Here is a 20,597-nt window from a genome sequence, read left to right as displayed (position 1 = left end):
GCAACAAAAAATGCTTTATTTAGTTATTGGCCCAGATGTTTTTGCAACTTCAGACTGTTCAGTAAATCGTCTGCAGACGGTCACCTTGAAGTTCTCTCCTGTCTTGCTGACTCTTGGTTCCTGTCTTTTCTCTGCAGTATGATAATATCCTGATGGAAGAAGCTGCTCAGATTCTGGAGATTGAGACCTTCATCCCACTCCTCCTGCAGGTACAATATACAAGCCTCTGACCCCCTGAACCGTGTTCTAACAGTTGACCAGAAAGCCTTTACCCAGGCACTTCAACATTGCTAAATATGCTGTGCTAGATATCCTGAGGTGAACCTGACATGTTCATAGACAGAGCGAAATGCCAATGTCTTCTTACTGATCTTTCATCATAATCTTTATTTTATATAGCGCTAACATATTCCGCAGCGCTTTACAGTTTGCACACATTATCATCACTGTCCCCAATGGGGCTCACACTCTAAATTCCCTATCAGTATGTCTTTGGAATGTGGGAGGAAACCGGAGAACCCGGAGGAAACCCACGCAAACATGGGGAGAACATACAAACTCCTTGCATATGTTGTCCTTTGTGGGATTCGAACCCAGGAGTCCAGCGCAGCAAGGCTGCAGCGCTAACCACTGAGCCACCGTGGTACTCATCATCTCTTAAGGTTGGGGTACCAAGAGTTTAATGGCATTTCATATGCACACAGGTGATTTATTGGCCTCATGACCTTATTCTCAAGATGTACCAGGACCGAGTCACTGTTAGAAATCTAATGTGAAATATTAATTCAGCGTAAGCCCACCTTTTTATCTTTTCGGAAGCATTCACTAAATCTTTTTACCCATTCCAACCATTATTCAAATCTTTATTCCTCCCCAAATTGCTTCAAAACCATCCATTAAAAATATCTGTTCTTCCCTCAAAAGTGAAGGCTTTGATGTAAAGATAAGAAGAAAAAAAAGGTATTGCTGGCTGTTTCAAAGCCAAAGAAAATGTAAATGTTTTTTTTTTTATTAAAGGGAATCTGTCAGTAGGTTTTTACTATGGAATCTGACAGCTCCATGGTGTAGGGGCAGAGACCCGGATTCCGGCAATGTATCAATTACTAGGCTGCTTAGTGCAGTTTGGACAAAATCCCTGTTTTCTCTGTTGTAGATGTATCAGTGCTATGAATGCTGAGCTGTGTATAACCCCACCGCAACCACTGATTGGCAGCTTCCTATGTACATTGTCAGCAAACTGCCAATCAGTGATGAGGGAGGAGTTACCCAGATTAGCTGGACTACCTGGCACACAGCACTTAGTCCTTCAGTGATAATCTTCTGCTGATAAAACAATGATCGGGCTGAGCAAGTTACACATCCCTGAAATCAGACACTTTGCAATTACATCCTGCTGCTCACAGATTAAATTGAAAAACCTGCTGACAGAATCCCTTTAAGTTTGATACTGCTGTTTGCACCCGGCCTGAGAGGTTCAATTTATAAATCTGTTCAAAAACACATGGCCCAACGCCTGTTATCACGGCCAAGAATTTTCGAATTTGTCATGGACTTGTCGTGCAGATCACATATCCACAGCAAATTACCGTACAAGAAAATGGGCTTTTCAAAACCTCATCGGCAACTAGCAGAAAAAAATTACATGACCATTATAGCGTTATTTGGCTTTTCAAATCGCGATGCTCATTTTTTGCCTGAAAATTTCATCTTGTGCAGTGCGTATCGTGACATCCAAGTCACAATCCTCATATAACGCTCAGGTTCTTTGTGGCTGTGTGGAAGTTTTCCACCACCCGTGAACATAGCTAGGCGAGTCTGTACGTGACTGTATGATCCCCCTGTAGAATCCAGAAGATGGCTTCAGCCGGTTGAAGCGATGGATCATGATTGGAGACCATCACCAGTTGCCGCCTGTGATCAAGAACATGGCCTTCCAGAAATACTCAAACATGGAGCAGTCACTCTTCACGCGATTTGTCAGGCTCGGTGTGCCAACAGTAGACCTCGATGCCCAAGGAAGAGCCAGAGCAAGGTAGAATCGTGTATTTTCCATTTTCATTTTAATCTGTTTCTTGGGCTAAACACTTACTATGTAAAATACACTTACCCTTGTATTCTAGTCTGTGCAACCTGTACAACTGGCGCTACAAGAGTTTGGGGAACCTCCCTCATGTGCAGCTGCTGCCCGAGTTCAGAGCCGCTAACGCCGGATTCCTGTACGACTTCCAACTCATAAACGTAGAAGACTTCAATGGAGTAGGGGAGTCGGAGCCCAACCCCTATTTTTACCAGGTATAGGTAATAGGTTTCTATACAGTAAAGTAACTTTCATCCCGCACCATTACAACCTAAAAATGTGCCAGTTTTTCAGGTATTCTGGATAAGTGGATGGGTATAGAAAAGTCTATAAAACTCCCTGATATAGCTGGTCATACACATACAATAGTTCTTGTACTATTGTGTTAAAAAAAAAGGCTTCTGCTGATATATTGTGTGCGTTCACAATTATTTAGTACAAGTAAATGGCACATTATTGACTGAATGTTGATATTTTTCGTTATTTCTATGCTTTTCTGATTAAAGCTAGTTACTGCGCTCTACATAAACCACTCACTCCTATTGTTTCCATGCAGAATCTTGCTGAGGCCGAGTATGCGGTCGCCTTGTTTATGTATATGCGCCTGCTGGGGTACCCTGCCAATCGTATCAGCATTTTGACCACATACAACGGACAGAAGCATCTCATCCGAGACATCATCAACCAGCGCTGTAGGAAGAACCCTGTCATAGGCCAGCCTAGTAAGGTGAGTAATGACGTGCTGGACCATGACATTCATCTATGCATACTAATAGTCTAAGATCTAGACATGAATTATAGTGGGCCTCCCATTAATTATTTTTATTGTATTTGTGTTTATGTGCATGTATTGCAGTGTCATTGTGTTAATATAGTCACATACCGCCGCCATCTCCAGTGTCCAGCGCTGCTCTGCTCCTCTTCTCAGTGACATTACCGCTCTTCAGACTCTCCAGATCACTGTGTGCTCTATGTATAAGCCGCAAGTCTCTTTTACAATGTAAGCTTTTGGAGCCTTGGTCTGTGCTCAATAGACTTATATTGTAAAAGCCACTTGCGGGTCACACAGAAAACTGATTGTCCGGAGAGTCTGAAGAGCGGTGATGTCACTGAGGAGAGGATATGGCAGCGGTGGACACACTACTCTACATATACACAGGTTTAATGAAAAAAAAATATTCCTGGGAGGGCTTCATAAATGGGGTTGGCTACTAGTGGACAGCCTCTGCTTAATCAACTCCGGGAACCCCAGAGAATAAAAACTATGTATACTCACCTCCAGCAGCAGTGTTGTACCAGTGATATCAAAGCTGTTATTCCCGTGGGGTGATGTGACCACTGCAGCTAATCAGCGACCGTCGACCAGCTGCAGCTTTTACTATTTTGTCAGAATGGATGTCCAAACGGATGGAACAATGATGAGCTGCAGTGGTCACATGACACAATGTCAGGTTACCCCCTGGGAATAACAGCATTGACATCACTGGAACACCGTCACTGCAGGAAGCGAGTATATATTGTTGTTATTTTCTATGGTATCCTGAAATGGCTCAGCAAACGTTAAGCCTTGTGAGTTTGTTCAGTAGAAATTGTATTAATTGTATGTGCTCTTCTGGATTTATCCGATGTCACCCACAGATTGCACTGCATTTTTTTAATTTAACAGATTTTCTTCAAAAGACACTTTCCCAGGGTTATTTTTTGACTATTCTTTTGTGAATATACAGTCAAGACCGAAGTATTGGCACCCTTAAATTTTTTTCCAGAAAATAAAGTATTTGTCCCCCGAAAATTATTGCAATTACCCATGGTTTGTTACACACGTTTATTCTCTCTGTCCCTTTATTGGGCATAATTTGTAAAGCCCCAAAAGTGGGCCAGACAAAATTGTCATCTTTCAAAAAATGTGGATAAACAACTTTGTTTCAAGCATGCGATGCTCGTTCAAACTCACCTGTGGAAAGTAACAGTTGTGAGCAATATGAAAATAATTCCTGAAACGAGATAAAATGGGGAGAAATTGACGCAATCATTCCATTGTGTGTATGTGTGTGCCGCATGAAGCATGGAGAACAGAAAGAGAACAGAACTGTCTGAGGACTTGAGAACCAAAATTGTGCAAAAATATCAACAATCTCATGGTTACAAGGCCATCTTCAGAGACCCTGATCTTTCTTTGTGTATAACAAAACTTGTAATTGCAGTAAATTTCTGGGAGAAATGCTTCATTTTTTGGAACAATTTCTAGGGTGCCAACACTTTCGGCCATGATTATCTGTAGTGTAGAATAGATATGTTAAAACATTCAACAATCATTATTTTCTCTGGTTTCCAGCACCGCTCCCGTCCGTGCCACGTGACCGCTATTCAGATTGGCCGGCCTACACAGGGGACTTTGAGTGTTGCTTTCTCAGTGTAAGACTAGAGGCGACTTACAGTGGGTAAGAAAATCCAGCTACACACAGCAGACGTGTGTGATCTGGCGAAGCTGCAGAGCGGTCACATGCGCCAGAAGAGGATGGAGCAGTGCTGGCAACTGGAGAAGACGGCGATCATGAAGTATTTTAACACAGATACACTACACTACAGACATATTAAGAAGGGATTAGGCAATTAAACATTAGCTGGGAAGCGACTTCAGTTATTTTCGGGTGTGATTTGAAGTGAGGTTTTGCTGCAGTATTCGCTATAGCATGGAGCTGGCATTAATTAATGGCAAGCACCAGCTTTAAATGTCTGCTGGGTTATTAAATTATTGTAACTTTTTTTTTTCTGCCCTGAACATGCTGTCATTGCATTATCAGACATTATCTTATAGACTCGAAGATGTTCTTTTCTTCCAAGATTCAGCATTACCCTCTAAAACAAGGATAATCGTGTTTCTGTTCTTGTAGGTCACCACTGTGGACCGATTCCAGGGACAACAAAATGACTATATTATCTTGTCACTTGTCAGAACCAAGGCAGTGGGTCACCTGAGGTAAGGCGAGCCGAGCAAGAGCGATCGCCTGTCTCCATTATAACAGTGTGTATATGTCTGAGTAGGGAATATATCATTACCACGTTAACTGGACGATTAAAGCATTACACATCATGATGCAGCAAGCTTTTAATGGAACCTGTCACCTCGGAAAACGCTATTTGCCTGCAGACATAGGGTTAATTGCTGGTAAATAGCATTACAATGTTGTCCGGACGTCTTACCGAATGTTCAACTACTGGGAGAAAATTAAACTATTTCCTCTCGGGAGCCGCCGGCTTTCAGTCATGGTGGCGTGCCCAGAGCGGCTGCAGTCACCACTTACCATACTGTGAGCATCAACTGTATGCATACCCCGACATTTTGGTTGACAGTGCATCTGTGCTGAACGATCTGTCAATCAAAGTGCTGGGGCATGTTTACAGCCGCCGCTCACCGTATAATGTTACTGTAACTGCTCTATACCCACCCCAATGACTAAAAGCCGGCGGCTCCCGGGCAGGAATAATTTTCTCTCGGTAGCCACACTTTCAGTTCAGCATCCAGACCGCAACGTAACACTATTTACCTGCAGATTGATCCTATGTATGCCGGTAAGTAGCATTTTCTGAGGGGACAGTTTCCCTTTTTAGCTTTCCAGTTAACACAGTACAAGGTATTGAAAATGTCACAATAAGATTTGCTACATCGTGGTATCAGTGTTGAGGGTCAAGATAACAATCACTACATCTGTATACGCAGATGACAGGTAAAGTGCTGATGATGGCACCTGTCAAAGAGTAGGATATATTGAGGTGTAATTGAAAATATTAAACATCAGCAGCGATGTTTAGTTTGCCAATTCTGACCTGTTGTTCACTGGAGTTTTCTACGCCAAAGTAAAACTACAATGTTTCTGGTCTTAACATCATAGCAAATCTGTGCATCATGATGGACCGGGCCCCTCTTGTCATGCCCTGACCACGTTTTAGACAATTGCCGAGGCTGGCACAAAAAAGGTTAAGTCAAGACATTTTACACAAAATGTCTCTTGCAAGAAATGTTGTGATTTTTGACACCAGTTTTCTGTTGGTGTGTAGTGATTTGATGCTTAACCGGAGCATGACAACTGAATCGTTTTGGATGATGTGTTGTACAGGAGCACATACAACTGTGTCTCTTACACCACTCTCGTAATGATTAACATATGTGATGTGAGTATATAATTCCTGAACATTGCTAGCAAGGATTCCCCTGAGGAAGCTGCCTGGCAGTGAAACAAACAGGGTGCTTTTGCTGCAGGCATTTATTGTGGGATCGTTAATATTTTTCTGACGTTTTATGGCTTAATGTGCGGTAAGCATTTCGCTGTGCTTTTTGAGTCATCATTAGTTTTGGATTTTGCAGATATTATAGTTTCCAGCTATATTTACTCATCTTGATCTCTAACACCAACAGTGTATTACATGTGTGTGTATTGGTGGTATTTGCTTGTATTTGTGATATTTGAGCCTTTCTCAAGGGGAAGACCCTAGGTTATTGTTCTGAAGCCATAATTATTGTGCCCACCTAGGTGTTCATGCAGTATTATTGGAATCCCTTCTTCATATATTTTATTGTTTTAAAGGGAATCTGTCCATAAGATCACCCCTCCCTCCTCTTCCTAAACATCATATATTGGCATACATGTCTTTGAAATGTAAATCCATCAACACCTTCGTATCTTCTATCTGTTTTAGTTCTTATGCAAATGACATGCTAAGTGCTCTGACCTGACAGAGCACTAAGGCTAGTTTCACATTTGCGTTTCAGGGCGCAGCGATGGCCTGCGCACGGCCGCCGCTAAGCCCCGCCTCTACCACGCCCCCTCCGATAGCTCCGCCTCCTGGCGCATGACGCTGCATGCGTCATGCGTCCCCTATCTTTATCACTGAGGACGCAGGCCATGCGCAGTATGCGTTTTGGCGGCGCCTGCGTCCTTTTGACGGTGCGCCAAACGCAACCTGTTGCAATTTGGTTGCGCTCGGCGCACCGTCAAAAGGACGTAGGCGCTGCCAAACGCATACTGCGCACGGCCTGCGTCCTCAGTGATAAAGATAGGGGACGCATGACGCATGCAGCGTCATGTGCCCGGAGGCGGAGCTTTCGGAGGGGCGCGGGCGGGGCTTAGCGGCGGCCGCGCGCAGGCCGTCGCTGCGCCTGAAACGCAAATGTGAAACTAGCCTTAGCCAGCCTCTGACTCCTCAACTTGTTTACTCACCCAGCTAGCACTCCACTGTGTGCTATCAATCAAGTTAAAAATTCCGGTGCTGGGTGGGGAAACAAGCTCTGGATATAGAGGCTCATTAAGATCCCTTTCATGCCCAGAGCACTTAACACCTATTTATCATATCAATTAGAACACACATTTTTCAGGAATGCAGCAACAGATAGAATATCTAAAAGTCAATGAATTGTCATTTTAAAGACCTGCATACCCATATAAACGTTTATGGGGAGCATTTGAACTTATGGACAGATCTTGAAGTGATTTCTGTAAGGTGGGCACGTACTTTATTGTGCAGCTTTCTATTGGTATATGTAGTTGTATTTTTTTGCACTGTTGCTGCTCTCCCATTTCTGTACAATGCCTATTAGTTTTTGTTGTTGTCTGAAAGCACCTACATTGGGTTGTGAGCAGCAGAAGTGGCCATGGAGCAGTAGGAAAAGGCGGCCTGGTCTGAGAAATCACATTTTCTTACTATTTTATAAGGATGTCTGAGTTGGTGAAGAAGTGGTGCTAGGATGGACGATGGGTACAATGTTAGCAGACAGGCAGTGTAATGATCCATTGAGGACTCTCAGAGTTTGGGGTATATTCAGACGCTGCGGTTTGGCAATGCTTTTTGCTGCATGCAGTTTTGCTGTCATTTTAATTAGCTTCCCTTGTGGGTTGTTTTTGTTGTTCAATTTGTGTTAAATCACTTATATTTTTTGCTATGTTTTTTGGTTGCAGTCTACACAATTTTAGGTAGCTGGTGCTTACAGTGCCGGAAGAAGCGTGTACTCACGTGAAACAGCTGTTGCTCGTTCGTTTTTCTCTCTTTGTTCCTCATGTGCCGTTTAATTCACACACCAGTAATGTTTGCCGCTTTCTACAGTTTTTATGGTCTACTTCAACTGTTCAAGCACTGTTGCTACACACTTTGCTGCATATGTTTCCTGATTATTTGTTATGTAGGTGTGTTAGCAATGTCAGTGTTTTCTGTTTTACCTTTATTTTTTCTCCAGATTATAGAACGCATCGATTTAAAAAATTAATTACACTGGCATCTGTGAGCTTGTCTTTTTGGGTCTAGTAATAAAGATTAGAGATGATTGAACGTGTTTGGGAAAACGGTCACCAATTTCAAATTCGGCACATCCGGATTCATGTTCGCTTTCACGAGCATTTTTACTCACATCGCTGTATGATGAGCAGGGGAGACGTGTTTGATGAGGGGAGGGGGAGTAAAGAGGTTAGAGGAGTGGCGCACTCCCCCCCCCCCCCCCCCCCCCCCCATTAACTTTCCGTGTGTTCATTCCGGCAGCCAATTGGGGTGCAGAAACCATCCACAACGTCATGACACAAGGTCTTCTGTGATTGGCTGCCAAAGTCACATGTCCCTGGCCATATAAAAAGGGGACATCTTGTTTTGTTGGCACCATGGCCTGTGTCACATTGCAGAGAGGTCGCCCCTGCTCTGGTGCTGAAAGTGAACTTGTCAGTGTAATGGAATCCTATCCTGTGTGAAATCGATCTTCCAGCATCCAAGTAGATAGTGCAAACACTGTGTGGCAGTCTCCACAAAAACTCGGTTTCAGTGGCAAGTCAGAAGGCCAGCTTTCCACTTTAAAATTGTTAGGTATACCAGTGTTGTTCAAGCACACTAAGAATATAAATAATGATTGCTCATTTAGGTGACTGAGAGCTGTGGGCCTAAAGGGCCCTTTACACATAGCGATATCGCTAAAGCGTCACCGATTTTGTGACGCAGCAGCGATATCACTAGCGATATCTCTACATGTGAAACTCACCTCTTACCGGCATCCCAGCTGGCTATCGCTGATCGCGCGAGATCGGCCTGGTCTATTTCTCGTCGTCTGCTTCCTGCTGGCGCCAACGAGCGAGCGGAAGACGTCACCCTCACTGCGTGTGACTGTAAGTATAGACCGCCGACCGCTGCTGCATCGCTGGTGAGATCTGCCTGTTTGGCAGCTCACTAGCGACCATTTAACGATGCACCAGCGATCCTGACCGGGTCATATCGTGGTCGGGATCGCTGATGCATCGCTAAATGTAACGGGGCCTTTCGTTTGTGAAACAGCAGGTTACAAGAGGGGAAGGCTACTTACAACATGAGTGGGAGATAGCAAGGTCGTGGTTAGTCACAAAACTAAATCTAAGGACACACGCAGTGTTCAAAACGTATTCATTTCTTCATCCCTCTGGTACTCTTCCTTTTTCTCTATTCTGGCATCATTTTGTTGCAACAGAAAAATGCCTATTTTAATAGACCTAATAAAGATTTTAGATGTTACCTGCTGATGTTGGATCTCTCTCCACACACGCATCCTTTCGCCACTAAACCTGGAGCCAAGGAAGGCCGTGTGTGATAACGGTGCAAACCTGGTGACGGCCCTACACCGTGCCAACCTCACACACATGCCCTGCATGGCTCACATCCTCAACCTGGTGGTACAGCAATTTCTCTGCCACTATCCTGTCCCTGATGCGCTACTGCAGAAAGCACAGTTGCTGTGTGCTCACTTCCGGCAATCGCATCCCTCAGGTCATCGTCTTGCTTTGCTACAGAGGTCTTTCGGCCTAACGGTTAAAAGTTTGATTAGTGATGTTCCAATACAGTAATATTCGACTCTGCATATGTTGCAGTGGCTGTAGCAGCAGCGATGAGCCCTGGTACAATATGTCCTTTTGCATATGTTGGTGCTCACTTCCGACGATCGCACCCCGCAGGTCATCGACTTGCATTGCTACAGAGGTCTTTAAGTCTTTCTGGGTGCCGGACAAAACAAAAATATTCTCTCTCTCTCTCTCTCTCTTTTCAGGATCCGTCTAAAAACGGATCCTGTGCCATCCGTTCACATCAGTTAACAACGGATCCGCTTGTATGACTTTTTGGCGGATTTGAACTGATGCAAAAAACTGAAGTGTGAAAGAGGCCTTAACCATTTGATTAGCGATGTCCGACACAGTGGAATTCCACTCTGCACACATTGCAGTAGCTGTGGCAGCAGCGACGAGCTCTGGTGCAGTATGTCCTTTTGCATAACGAGGGCCAATGCAGTACGGACATGGTACAACTCACGCTTGCGAAATTGGCACAGGTGAAGGACCTCTGCACCGTTCTGCACAGTTTTGAAATGGCTATTAAGATGGTTAGCGCTGATGATGCCATCCTCAGCATCACTATTCCGGTCTTCTATATGCTGGAGCACACTTTGAATAGTTTGCGGGAGGAGATGGTGGTCCCAGAGGAAGAGGTGGAAGTAGAGGAGGATGTGGAAGGGATAACAATATCTCAAATTTCCGGACTGTCGTCACACAGGCAGGTGCCATGGGAGGGTGGCTTACAGCAATCAAGGGGGGCTCATGATACCAGACAAATTGTTAGTGAAAATGCAGGAGCCGAGGAACAAATGGAGGAGGACGAGTTGATGGACAGGGAACAGTCAGGAGATGGAAAGGATAATGATCCCCTCTCTGTTGTCCATGGTTGGCAGGAGGGGACGGAGGAAGCATCCTTAAGTGTTACCCCGCCACCAACACACCATGTAGTTAAACCTCATGGAACCACCCGACAAATGAAAGCCTTCTTGCTACACTATCTTCAAAATGATACCCGTATTCTTAGGGTTAGAAATAGTGCTGACTACTGGGTTGACACTCTGTTAGATCCACGGTACAAGAGTAAATTTAGCCAGATGCTTCCCCCACTGGATAGGGATGTGCACATGCTGGAGTATCGAAACACGCTTGTAGACAATCTTTATGAGTGGTTTTCCCCAAGACAACAGTGAGGCACGCAGTGTGCATCTCAGTTTTAGACCTCCAAGCCTCGGAATGTCAGGGCATCAGCGCAAAAACATTAGCAGTAGCAGTAGTTATGTAAGTGGCATAAGCAATTTCTGTGAGTCGTTTCATAGATTTTTTAGACCAGCCCGTACAGCAGCAGAACAGAGTACAAGTCTGACACATTGTGAGCGACTGGAGAGGATGGTGCAGGAGTATCTGAGGCTCAATGTCCATGCCATCAAGGGGGGTTTTGGACCCTTTTGCATTTTGATCTTTAAAAATGGAAGAGTGGCCTGAGCTTGCCTGTCACACCTTGGAGGTTTTGTCATGCCCGGCAGCCAGCGTTCTCTCAGAACGTGTCGTCAGCGCTGCTGGTGGTGTCCTGACGGATAAGCGCCTCCGGCTGTCCCCTGAAAGTGTAGACCACCTAACTTTCCTTAAAAAGGAACAAGTCATGGATCTCCAATAACTTTAGTACCCCAGTGGCAAATTGGGCAGACTAGGCAATCGTGCCGTTTTTAGTGTCATGTGTTGATCTCGTGTTATTGCAGTCTGTGCTATCTTTGTGGTATCTTCTGTGCCTGCTGTTGCTGCTACTGCTGATGTTGCAAACAATTTTTTGAAATGTGGAGACTCCAAGTTGGTTCTCTATCTGGGAGGTTGCCAGTAGTAGAAGGTGTGTCGGAGGCATATTATACTGTATCCACTCTGTGGATAATGATGGCAATTTACTGGTGTATGACAATTATTTTGTTGAAATGTGGAGACTCCAAGTTGGGTCTCTATTTGGTGGGTTGCCCGTGTAAGTAGTTCTCCCAGATAGGCAGACCTGTACTCACTTTCAGTCAACTACCTGTGTTACTTTCCTGACATTTTTGTACCAATAGTACTGTATGAAATTGATGTTTGTGCCATCTTATTGTGGCTGCAAAAAAAAGAAAACAAAGTGTTGCATGAGGTATCAGGGCTCCCATCAAAGAAGACTTACACTGCTTTCTTAGCCACCATGTATTAATTGAAACTTCAATTCCTCGCACTAAATTCTGATCCAGACCCTGATACAACATGCATGGCCCATGGATGACTGCTACTGTGCTATTCTACATTTTCTGTTGGTGAATTGATCAGTTAACTACCTGTGTTACTATCCTTACTTTTTTTTACCAGTAGTGCTCTACCAAGCTGATATGAGTGAGGCTGAGCAAAGAAGAAGTTTAAGCTGTTGCATGAGGTATCAGGGCTCCTTGCACAGCAGGCCTACACCGGTCCATCACCCACCTCATCTTAATTTAAACTTAAATTCACATCAGTAGATGTTGGGCCAGACCCTGATACCTCATGCATGGGCCATGGCTGACTACTTCTGTGCCATTATAAAATGTTCTACTGTGGGTCAATTGATCAGTCACCTACCTGTGTTACTATTCTTACATTTTTCAACCAATAATAGTCTATGAAACTGATGTACCTACCTGTGTTACTATTCTTACATTTTTCTACCAATAATAGTCTATGAAACTGATGTTTGTACCATCAGAGCGTGGCTGGGAAGCTAAAAAAATAATTGAGCTGTTGCATGAGCTATCATCAGGTCTCCCAGCTAAGAAGGCTTACACCCCTCATTAACCACCAGGTCTTCTTTGAAACTTCAATTCCAAGCTGTAACTGCTAGGCCAGGCCCTGATACCACATGCATGGCCCATGACTGACTGTGGCTGTGCTATTTGCAAATATCTACTGTGGGTTAATTGATGCCACTTTTCATGGTGTCTGTCTGCCCCAAATTTTAGCTGTTTGGGAAGCTTTTAGTCACCCCTTAAGGTGCTGTGTATACGTTTGGTTTGGCCTCCCATTGAATCTTATGGCATTCAGGTACGTTCGTCGAACTGTTCAACGAACATGTTCGGCAAACGTGTAATCGTTTGGTGAATCGAACCAAACCTCGAAAGGTTCGCTCATTTCTAATAAAGATTCCCTAACTTGTGCAACTGCGAAAGCAGATCCTATACACATTTCCCATGACACCACCGTAACACGCTTCTCATTCTCTGGTATGCCAATCGGTCATATAAAGCTACACCACAGGGAAGGTGCAGCCTCCTCCTATACCTCCCCTGTGGTCACAGCAGGGTTATCCTTGCTTTCAGAGTAGACCTAGCTTTTATGTGTATATTTATGTATGTTGATATATAATGTGTGTACCGTGTATATATTAGTATGTGGCTTCATCCTCAGCTTTTTGCAGTGTTACATATGGTGACTTTCCAGGATAGGTTGGTTGTGCTGACTTTGTCAGTAACATGTTGTTTATGGTAGTGAGCGTCTTTTGCCCGTCCATCTGTCTGCAGTGTGAACGCTGTGTTTGCTCTGATGACTGACTTGCTGACTCCATATTGTTTAGACGAGGCTTTGCCCTGCTCCCAGTGTGGGCCCCATAGATCACATCTGGATGTCCTGTGTACATGATCACAGCACGTCAGGATTTCTCTACTTATTGGGATTACGAATAAATCGGTGAATTGCTCACAAATCTGAGGCGCCATTAGACATATTTTTTATTAATATAGCCCTGCATACTGTTAGCAAGAATATATTAGTTTATACATATGCAATTTATTATCCTGTGAAAATGAATTTCTCCTTCAGCTCATTGGGGGACACAGATACTGTGGGAGTATGCTTCTGCCGCTAGGAGGCTGACACTAAGTGAAAAAAAGAGGTTAGCTCCTCCTCCGCAGTATACACCCTCGCCCCTATTGCGGGCGGAAATCAGTTTTTTGCTTAGTGTCCTATGGAGGCACACACAGTCTGGATCTCTCCAGACTATTTTTTTCTAGTTTACTATGAAGATGAGACAGGGGCGACGGATCCTATTGAAAGGGTCCGATCTCCCCAAACCATCAATGGGCGAGCACGCGTTGAGTATCGTATCCGCGTATACTTTCCCGCACCGAGGGACATATTTGAGACTTTTCCCCAGACTTCTATTTTTGTTTGTTATTTTATGAAGATGAGACAGGGGCAACGCATCCTATTGAAAGGATCCGATTTCCCCAAACCATCAACGGGCGAGCACGTGCGAGTGTCCCTCCACGTATCCTTTCCCGCGACGTGGGACATTATGCCAGACTTTGCCCTGTCCACCCCTAGGTATTGAAACCATGGGCTTGCACAGAGGCACAAGACTAGTCTGTGCAGCCCCCACTGCTCCACCAACGCTAGACGGCGGTGCTGCAAGGTGGCGGACGGTCCCTCTCCTCACCCCCTGAATGGTTAGATGGAGCTAGGGTGCCTGCACCGTCCTATTTTTTTAATAAAAGACCCCCTCACATACCTGCGCTCAGGCTGAAGAGGATCATCGGTGAGGAGAGGGTCTGGGAGGGCTCCTGTGACGATTTCGGGCTGGAGCCCACAGCCGCAGCACGCCTCGCGGCGTCCACTAGCCATGCAAGAGAAGATCCATCAGGACAGGAACGCTGCGCCGGTTGGTAGCGCCACTTTTGGTACCCCGGTCGGGTAGGGGAAAAATTGAGGCCGCGGCTTCGGCCGGAGCTAGGCCGCGGCCGGAAGTTCCGCCCTCGGGGCCGCGTGTCACTTCCGGCAGCCCGCCCCGCACTTGGCGGCGGTAAAAATCGAGGCCCCGGCTTCGGAGCACGGGCTAGGCCGCAAAGTGGGAGTATCGCCCCCAGAGCGATTTTACAGGCTGGTGCGCGCCACAGATGTCTGCGCGTGATTTAAAGGAAGCATCCAGGTCGGGGGGGGGCGCAGGACTGGGGTAAGTGCTGCCCGAGAGGCCACGCTATAGGGAAAAACGAGGGGCTACTTCTTCCCCATATCCCCAGCAGCGGACAGATACAGCATGTCCGAAAAAAGCAAAGACGCACACGTTCTTTTACGCGGCATGCATCTCTTGTCGGGCTGCGTTTCCGCGGGCGCAGAGCAAGCATTTATGCGAAGCCTGCGAATCCAAACGCGCCCAGAAGCCCTCCCCTGCGACCGCGACCAATGTGTCAAATCCTCCGGAGTGGGCCCGATCACTGTCACAGTACATGGCGTCGCTTGCGAGAGCAATAGAATCCCTTCAAGCCCCAGATAGGGGCAGGGACAGTGTCTCGCCGCCTTTAGAGGGAACCTCCACCTCACAGGAGCCTCCGGCCTGCAGGGGCCGCCCTCACTCCAGGCAGACCCGGGGGAAACGAATCCACACGGTGTCGCCCAGTCCATCCGGTGCCTTCGGCATCCGTAACATCTGCTTCTCGCTCTCCGTCACCAGTGGTTGATAGCGAGCAGACCTCAGATTGCGACTCAGACAAACCCATTGACCTGGACACTCCAGAGTCACGTGAAACAGTGGACAGCCTCATAGAAGCCATCAATCAGACCCTGGGGATTGAGGATGATACCGCAGCGGCTACGGGGCATAAAGTGGCATGTAAACGAGTGAAGCGGCCGCACAGAATTTTTTTCCTCTCACCCTGAGTTTGAGGACATAGTGCAGCGGCACAGAGAACGTCCAAAACGGCATTTTGCTCGAGTTAAAGGGCACTCGAAACGCGTTATCCGTTTGCTCCGGACCTCCGTAAACAGGGATGGAATCCCCGATAGTGGATCCTCCGGTTTCACGCCTGGCCACTAGGACCCTGTTATCTGTCCCTAGGGTTTCCTCGATTAAAGATCCCACGGACTGCCTTATTGAGAGCCTAGCTCGTTCAGTATATGAGGCGTCAGGGTCTGCACTCGCTCCCTCGTTCGCAGCAACTTGGGTAGCCTAGGCTATGATATCAGAGTCAGAAAGATTAAACAAGGTCGCGCAGGAGCAGGATCTACCTATAGAGATCTTGGAGGTCACATGTCAGATGACGATAGCCAGAGATTATGTATTGAATGCGTCTTTGAATGCGGCCAGTTGTTCACCACTTGCTGCCGCTAATGCAATCTCTATCTGAAGAGCCCTATGGTTGAGGACATGGCGGGCCGATTCTACTTCCAAGAAGTCCTTGACTTCCTGCCTTATCAGTGCCGCCTATTTTTGGATCAACTTATCTCTGACTCCACAGGAGGAAAGAGCGGGTTTCTCCCTCAACAGAAGGTTAAATCGTTTTTTCGTCACTCGGTTCAGGCACGTTTTCGGGCCTTTCGCAGTGCCACCGGCCATTCTAGGCCGGGCGTGACGGCATTGGTCAAGTGGCGGCCGCTAAGCAGCCTGAGCCTGGTCTGGGACCCGAATAGGAGACCGGTCCGGGGTCATGCGTTAAAAGACTCCGGGTGGACTACAGGGCCCAATTCCGCCACCTCAGGCCGCCCCAATCAGGATAGGGAGCGGCAGGTCATATAGAGCCAACCTATTGGGGAGAATGCGTGCTCAACAGGTCAGATCGAGGGGACCCAGATCCTAAGGATCATCGGCCAAATGACTCGAGGTCTTTACCAGACGACACCAGCAAAGTGGGCGGCTGCCTACTGTTTTCACCACGTCTGGGCCAACATCGCTCTCGACGCATGGGTAAAAGAATTGGTATCCTCAGGTTACAAAATAGTGTTTGTCAGATACCCTCCAAGATGGGTTTTCCCGGCTTCCCAGGGTGGATACCCAGGTAAGGGCTCTATTGGGAGCCATCAAGTTGCTCCTGTACAATGGAGTCATTGTTCCAGTGCCGGAACACGGAAGAGCTCAGGGGTTTTTATTCCAACCTTTTTGCGGTTCCCAAAAAGGATTGGTCTGTCAGGCCTGTTTTTGGACCTAAAGCTTCTGAACAAATTCATCAGGATCAGATTTTTCTGGATGGAGTCTCCGTTCAGTCATTGCGGTCAAGGAGCAGTGAGAATACTTGGCCTCAATTGACAGCCAGGACGCATTTCTGCATATTCCCATTTTTTCCTCCTCATCAGAGGCGGCTACGCTTCGCCATCAGCGTTCAGCATTTTCAGTTCGTAGCGCTACCCTTCGGGCTAGCCACGGCTCCCAGAGTTCACAAAAGTTATGGCAATTGTGAGGGCCACACTGCATTCTTGAGGCATAGTCATCTTGCCTTATCTGGACGACCTCTTGGTCAAGGGCCCGTCAATACGGGCATGTGAGGAAGGTGTCAACATCACGCTAGATACTCTTGCTGCTTAGATGGTTGGTCAATGCAAAGAAATCATCCCTTGTGCCAGCTCAGAGGATCTCCTTCCTAGGAATGATCTTCGACACTTGCTGAAGGTTGATAATTCTCCCTCAGGAAAGGGCGCTAGTCTCCGGCAGGGAGTCCGGACACTACGCCAACCAGTCTCTCATACCATCCGATCCGCAATAAGGATCCTAGGGAAAATGGTGGCAGCAATCAAAGCGATACCTTTTGTCCAGTTCCATCCTTCACCCCCTGCAGCACGCCTCGTGTCAGCCTGGGACAAAAATCCTTTCACGCTCGATCGGCGGTGCAAACTGTCCTCTCAAGTCCGGAAGTCGCTCGGATGGTGGATAACCAGTTTCTCTCTGGCCTAGGGGAAATCTTTCCACCGTGTCATGGGCTGATAATGACAATCGACGTCAGGCTCCTCAGTTGGGGAGCGGTGTTTCGCCACCACACAACCCAGAAACGGTGGTCGCCACAGGAGGCACGCCTCCCGATCAACTTATTGGGGATGCGAGCAATCCGGCTGGCTCTGTAGAAGTTTCATCACTTTCTAGCAGGCCGCCCCGTCCGGATTCCATCGGACATCGCCACGGCGGTGGTTTACATAATTTGTCAGGGGGGCACCCGCAGCAGAACAACCATGCATGAGGTGGAGCACGTTCTTCAGTGGGCCGAAGCAAACCACTCGGTGATTTCGGCTGTCCACATCCCGGGCGTGGAAAATTGGGCGGCAGACTTCCTCAGCCGGCAGGGTCTTGCATCCGGAGAGTGGTCTCTACATTCTGAAGTTCTTCAACAGATTTGTCAACTGTGGGGAGCTCCGGATGTGGACCTGATGGCTTCCAGAGTGAATGCCAAGGTGCCCACATATGTCGCTCGGGCCAGGGACCCGCAGGCATTCGCGGTGGACGCGTTGGTTCTGCCATGGAACCAGTTTCGCCTCCCATATCTATTTCCCCCACTGCCACTACTCCCGAGAGTCAGCAAAGGGATCAAGACGGAAGGGGGGCCGGCGATTCTGCTGGCCCCAGACTGGCCCCCGTCGAGCGTGGTACGCAGATCTAAGGCAGCTGCTCGCCGATGTTCCTGGGCGCCTACTAGAGCGCCCAGATCTACCGTCTCAAGGGCTAATTTGCCACCCGAACTCAGGGACCTTGTGTTTGACGGCAGGGCCGTTGAATCTTGGATTCTAACCCAGGCAGGGTTCGGGAGCAAGGTGGTCGCTACAACTATTAGCGCCCGGAGGCCTGCTTCAGCATGAATTTACCACCACACCTGGAAGGTGTTCTTTGCTTGATGTCGAGGCCACGGTGTTTCTCCGCTAAGATTCTCGATCTCCAGCATTTTGGTTATTCTCCAGTCGGGCTCAGAGAGCCCGGATAGCTCAGTCGGTAGAGCATTAGACTCGGGCTTTGCCCCAGGTTTCCGCAGGAGACAAATGTCGGCCTTATCCGTCCTGTTCCAGTGCAGGGTTTCTACCAATTTGCAGGTGAAAACTTTTCATCCGGGGAGTGTCCCACTTGATACCTCCCTATATGGCGCCGATGAACGCCTGGGTTCTTAACATGGTCCTAAGTGCAGGAAGCTCCATTGGAACCGCTTCAGGATATCGCTTTGAGGTACCTTTCCTGGAAAGTTGTTCCCTTAGTGGCCATCACTTCCATCCGGCGGGTTTCAGAGCTGGCGGCTCTATCCTGCCGAGCTTCGTTCCTCACTTTCCATAGGTATAAGGTGGTCCTCAGACCAGCCCCTCCTTTTCTGCCGAAGGTCGTGTCCTCTTTTTCACATCAATGAAGATGTTGTTTTGCCTTCATTTTGTCCAGCACCGGTGCACCGTGTGGAAGAAGGCTCTTCACACGTTATACCTGGTAAGAGCCCTCCGGAGGTACGTGTCACGGACTGCACCCTTTCCTCAGACGGACACTCTGTTCATGCTCCCTGAAGAACGCAGGAAGGGACTCGCTGCCTCAAAGTCGACCATAGCCAGATCGATTCGTTTAACTATTCAGGAGTCCTACTGCATTAGAGGCACGCCGATTCCAGCAGGGATCAGAGCGCACTCTACCCGGGCGGTGGGCGCCTCTTGGGCGCTTCGGCATCAGGCTTCGACGGAACAGGTTTGCAAGGCAGCAACCTGGTCCAGCCTGCACATATTTGCCACACATAATATCCATGCTCAGGCCTCGGCGGATGCAAGCCTGGGTAGAAGGATTCTCCAAGCAGCGGTGGCGCACCTTTAAACAGGAGGTGCATGTAGCTTGGATCGGTGAGTCAATCTCCCACCCAGGGACTGCTTTGGGACGTCCCACAGTATCTGTGTCCCCCAATGAGACGAAGGAGAAACACGGATTTTTGTGAGTACTCACCGTAAAATCCTTTTCTCCGAGACGCTCATTGGGGGACACAGCACCCACCCTATTAGCCAGTTGGCTCTTGTTTAAATGAATATGTGTTTACTTATGTGATATAAAGGTGGTGTTTTTCCTTTGGACATGTTGTACCTGTATTAAGGCTGATTTGTTGTCCTCCTCCTGCTTTGGCACCAAACTGATTTCCGCCCGCAATAGGGGCGAGGGTGTATACTGCGGAGGAGCTAACCTCTTTTTTTCACTTAGTGTCTGCCTCCTAGCGGCAGAAGCATACACCCACATTATCTGTGTCCCCCAATGAGCGTCTCGGAGAAAAGGATTTTACGGTGAGTACTCACAAAAATCCGTGTTTATTAGGATAGATTCCTGTCTAGGGGTGTTTTTTGGTGTCAATACTGAAGTCCTAAAGCCTGTTTCACACTTCCGTTTTTTCAAATCCGTCAAAATCCGTTGGTTTCCGTAAAAAAACGGATCCGCCACTTTTTTGCAGGATCCGTTTTTGTCCCATAGCGGTTACCGCGGATCCGTCAAAAAACGGATCCGTTTTTTTAAAAACGGATCCGTTTGCATCCGTTTCCGTCAAAAAAACGGAAACGGATCCGTTTGGCGGACACAAAAACGGAAGTGTGAAACAGGCCTAAGTTCCTATACTAGATCCCGCCCATTGATGCCAGTGGTGCAGGTTACAAGGTCAGACCAGACAGGGTCACAAGGATTTAAAGGGATTTTCCTCCCTTAAATAAGTTACCAATGTGGTGTCATCCTGATAAAGCACTTATACCAGGAATCTTCACTGCTGTCAATGGGGCAGGAGGTAATGATGTGACGACCTTACTACTGAGGCCCATTTATAATGGTATACAGATTTTTCTGTATGTCGCGCGCTGGGCTTCTGAGCATCCAAAATCTTTTCCCATCAGTGGACTATGAGATTAGGTTTCTGACCGTCAGTGCTGGCAATGCAAAATGTATGGTGACTTGTGAGTATCTGGACAGGACTGAACCTGCGAAGATGAGTGGC

The 20,597-nt window shown here is 47.2% G+C and overlaps 1 protein-coding gene across 1 annotated transcript in view; it reads left to right on the top strand.

Annotated features, from left to right (window-relative positions):
- The window catches only part of AQR (aquarius intron-binding spliceosomal factor), a 183,795-nt gene that overhangs the window by 142,830 nt on the left and 20,368 nt on the right, over positions 1–20,597 (top strand). Inside the window, exons 28-32 of the mRNA XM_073577867.1 lie at positions 138–209; positions 1,845–2,032; positions 2,121–2,292; positions 2,634–2,804; positions 4,972–5,057. Of these exons, the coding sequence (XP_073433968.1) occupies positions 138–209; positions 1,845–2,032; positions 2,121–2,292; positions 2,634–2,804; positions 4,972–5,057 (689 nt within the window). The remainder of the gene's footprint in view (positions 1–137; positions 210–1,844; positions 2,033–2,120; positions 2,293–2,633; positions 2,805–4,971; positions 5,058–20,597) is intronic.

The sequence above is a fragment of the Dendrobates tinctorius genome, unplaced genomic scaffold, assembly GCF_039654945.1.
Source record: "Dendrobates tinctorius isolate UK_male_01 unplaced genomic scaffold, ASM3965494v1 ptg000057l, whole genome shotgun sequence".
Taxonomy (NCBI): domain Eukaryota; kingdom Metazoa; phylum Chordata; class Amphibia; order Anura; family Dendrobatidae; genus Dendrobates; species Dendrobates tinctorius.
This window is presented reverse-complemented; position numbering and strand designations above follow the sequence as displayed.